The 4,444-nt window shown below is 27.4% G+C and overlaps 1 protein-coding gene across 1 annotated transcript; it reads left to right on the top strand.

Annotated features, from left to right (window-relative positions):
* Positions 1-631: 631 nt before the first annotated feature.
* On the top strand, positions 632-1,717 carry LOC122508728 (the record flags this gene model as incomplete). Its single annotated transcript, XM_043622248.1, has 2 exons — positions 632-748; positions 824-1,717. Coding segments are annotated over 2 exons (1,011 nt in total), but the record flags the coding sequence as incomplete, so codon positions are not given.
* Between the last annotated feature and the right edge of the window lie 2,727 nt (positions 1,718-4,444).

The raw sequence follows: 4,444 nt of genomic DNA, 5'->3' as shown, positions 1-4,444 counted from the left end.
TAACCTGCCACCTCAGAATTTCTTAATCTTTGCTTTGAATCTTTTCCAAACAATCTTAATTAACTTTAAATCCCAGTAATTAATTATTTTCTAAATAATTGAAACATAACCTGACATTTCATTATTTCTTAATCTTTGCTTTGACTCTTTTCCAAACAATCTTAATTAACTTTAAATCCCAGTAATTAATTATTTCTAAATAATTGAAACATAACCTGACATCTCATTATTTCTTAATCTTTGCTTTGAATCTTTTCCAAACAATCTTAATTAACTTTAAATCCCAGTAATTAATTATTTTCTAAATAATTGAAACATAACCTGACATTTCATTATTTCTTAATCTTTTGCTTTGACTCTTTTCCAAACAATCTTAATTAACTTTAAATCCCAGTAATTAATTATTTTCTAAATAATTGAAACATAACCTGACATCTCATTATTTCTTAATCTTTTGCATTGACTCTTTTCCAAACAATTTTAATTAACTTTTAATTGTTTTATTAATTATTTTCTAAATAATGGAAACATAACCTGCCACCTCATTATATATATAAAATTTTAATAAAATTTCTTTTAAAAATTTAGCAAAAACCATAATATATTATTATTAAAGAATAACATTTTTTAGGATAAATTGAAAGAAACACTGGAAACACTTGAGGCTATGGAGTATGTTCAGTATGATCCAAATGAACCTGGAGGCACTAAAAAAGAGATGAGTGGATGGGACTTGCCACCAAAAGAAGTAGCAGGAGAGATAACAAAGAAAAATTTTAATGATGTTGAAATAGAAGAAAAACATGGAATTATTGAAAATAAGAGTACACCATCTAATAGTTGCATATTGAAATTAGAAGATGAGATCCATAATCTTGAAATGGAAATTCTACAACTTCAAAAAGAGTTGGATCCAAATCTTGACGTACCACTCGATTTGATAGGAGTTGAACCTTTCCAGCCAGATCATGAACAAGTCAATATCCCACTCGATTTGATAGGAGTTGAACCTTTCCAGCCAGATGATGAACAAGTCAATGTCCCACTCGATTTAAATCGAGTTGAACCTTTCCAGCCAGATCATGAACAAGTCAATGTCCCACTCGATTTAAATCAAGTTGAACCTTTCCAGCCAGATCATGAACAAGTCAATATCCCACTCGATTTGATAGGAGTTGAACCTTTCCAGCCAGTAAGAATTCCATTCATATATGATTCTGAAGGTTATCCAGCCCCATGGATCCGTACCAGTACTAGGTCACGAATGATGACTTCACAACCTCGTCAAATAGAATTCATAAATGCATTGGAAAATATTGAAGGAGATCTAATGCCACCACGTGAAGATTTCATTCCACCACTTGAGGGACCAATTCCAGAACCACGGCATATTAGACGAATTGCTCATATTCCGCGGCATGCTAATCCGATGCTGCAAGCTCTACGACGTGCAGCACCGGTACCAAGAGCAGCACCGCGGCCAATACCAGCACCAAGAGTAGCACCGCAGCCAATACCAGCACCAAGAGCAGCACCGCGGCCAATACCAGCACCAAGAGTAGCACCGCAGCCAATACCAGCACCAAGAGCAGCACCGCGGCCAGTACCGGCTCCTAGACGAGCTATCCTCATCCCACCTAGAAATTTAAGGTTGACTTCTAGGCAACGCATTGCAAAGGCCATGCGAAAATTTGCAACTGCATCAAAAAAGAAGTAGCTTTTGATATTTTCTACGATTTTTTCAAGTTTTATTTCATTTTTTAATTATAAAGTTTTATTTTTGTTTACCTAAAGTCATAGAAAAAAGGCTAAGGAATTTTTATTATTTTTGTTTACCTAAAGTCATAGAAAAAAGGCTTAAGAATTTTCATTATTTTCTTTGATTTACATTTTATCATATAAGTCTTTGTTAACTTCTAGGCAACGCATTGCAAAGGTCATGCAAAAATTTGCAACTACACAAAAAAAAAGAAGTAGCTTTTGATATTTTATACGACTTTTTCAAGTTTTATTAAATTTTTAATTATAAAGTTTTATTTTTGTTTACCTAAAGTCATAGAAAAAAGGCTTAAGAATTTTCATTATTTTCTTTGATTTACATTTTATCATATAAGTCTTTGTTAACTTCTAGGCAACGCATTGCAAAGGTCATGCAAAAATTTGCAACTACACAAAAAAAGAAGTAGCTTTTTCCTACGTTTAAGTGTTAAAGTCCTATAAAACAAAACACTTGAGAATTTTTGTTATTCACTTTTCTATTATTTTTAAGGGAAACTACCTCACAAAACATAATATCCTTTTGTTAATTTTACATTGTATTTTTCTACTTATAGGATTGTAGAAGAGTATTTTTTTTTTAGTTTTGAATTCTTTGAACTGTTTATTAGTTTCAGTTTTTTTTACAAAGGATTTATGTAAACTTTAACATATTTATCTTTTGCTTGGTGTTTATTATCAAATTCTTTAATCTTTTTATTATTTTCTATTTTTTTTACAAATGCATTATGTGCTATTATGAATTATGTTGCTATTTTTTACTGTCACCTACTTTAACCTTTTTTTATTAGTTTCTGCTTTTTTTACAAATAAATTGTGTAAACTTCTCCATATTTAGCTTCTGCATGGTTTTTGTCCATAACATTAAATGTGTATATGTAAAAAAGTGTAATAGTTTATTCATATGTATAAATATGTATACTTATTTAGTTTTATTAATACATTTCTATTTTCTTTAATTGATTGTTATATTTTATTTTTCATGTATTCTTTCTTTATTATATTTTTTAAACCTTCAGATAACACATGTAATCTTTTTAACCTCACGCTCTTTTACCATAAGCTTTATATATATTCTAAAAATGTTGATAATAAGGATTTTCAAGTATTCATTGTTATTTTACAGAGTTTATACTATATTTAAAAAAATTCTTCAATTTGATTAGATGAATAGTTTAAAATTTGTTAAGCTTTAAAAAATGATTTTAAAAATAGGGGTTTATTCTCCTAGGGTTAAACGTCATTAGGTTTATAATACGGATTCAATTTTAATTTTATTCTGATTTTACTTTTATTCAACGTTAATTTAACTTTGATTCAACTTTTAGAAACATTGACTCAAGACTAAAAGAACTTTATCTTTAACATGATAATATTATTTTCATATAATTTAATACTAACTTATTATTTTATCTATTTTAATTTTTGCTTACTATTAATTATGATTTAACCTTAACCTAATTCTAACGTAATATTTAACAGATTAATAGTTTAGTAGTTTTTTAATTTTTCTAATAAAAAAAGGTTTCTTTATCGACAGTTTTTTTTAAATGGTTTTTTTTTTCTATAAAAAAAGTTTTTTAGTTATGTTTTAAAACTTTTATAATTGTTAATTAAGGAAGATTTCGACTATATCAGCAATTAGTGACATCTATTAGACGTCGATTGAACTCTTTGGTTTAGAGTCAGATGTTATTCTTAAGATAATTATTCCGATATGGTTGTCGGTAAATAACTATATTTTTTGAATTTAATTTTTGATCTGAAAAAATAAGCTGCGTGAACGACCTACATTTTATAATTGTTATTTACTATATAATTATATCTATTTATATATTCATTAAAAAAAGTATTTATATTATAAATTTGTGTATATATAAATAGAAGTCAAAATATAAATATTTTTATACAATAAATTAACAATATGTAAATTATTTTTCAAATGAATTATTTAGCATATTAATGTTCAAGGAAAGAAAATTTTTTTAATAACACTTAAACATGAAATAAATTTTATATCCTAGTTTAAAAAAATATTTCATTACATTAAATATAAATTTAACTTAAACGTAAAAATAGAATTTTATTATTTATAAATTACGTGTTAAGAAATCTTTTCAGATTAGTCTTTTTCTCTTTATATTGTTTAAATTTTTATTTTTATACTAATAATTTTCCTTTATTAATTTATAACCTATTTATTATTTCTTTTATATTATTGATTAACGTATCTTCTTTTTAAGTGTATGTGATTAATTATTAAAGGTAAAGAGTAAATTATAATTTGTTTATTTAAGTTTCAATTATAGTTATTTACTACCAAATTTATTCCTATAAAGTATATTATTTATAATCATAATTAATATATTTTTAGAATTAAAATTTCGCGCTTTACCGACGGGTAATAAGTATCTTCATAGCTACCATCAACGGCCGCAAAGCACAATCGTAAGAGTGCATAGTGGGGAGAGCGCGTGGTGGGGTTATCTCCATAAGTATTGTGCAACACAGCAGATGAGCTCATTCAGCTCATAGCGCAGCAGAAGGTGAACGAGATGGAGAACCAGCGGTGCGAGTGCTACAACTGCCTGATGCGGATGGTGTCACAGTACAATGTAAGTATTATTAATTAAGTAAGTAATTAGTAATAATTAAATTGTATTAATAT

The sequence above is a fragment of the Leptopilina heterotoma genome, unplaced genomic scaffold, assembly GCF_015476425.1.
Source record: "Leptopilina heterotoma isolate Lh14 unplaced genomic scaffold, ASM1547642v1 Lhet_557, whole genome shotgun sequence".
In the NCBI taxonomy this organism is placed as follows: Eukaryota; Metazoa; Arthropoda; class Insecta; order Hymenoptera; family Figitidae; genus Leptopilina; species Leptopilina heterotoma.
This window is presented reverse-complemented; position numbering and strand designations above follow the sequence as displayed.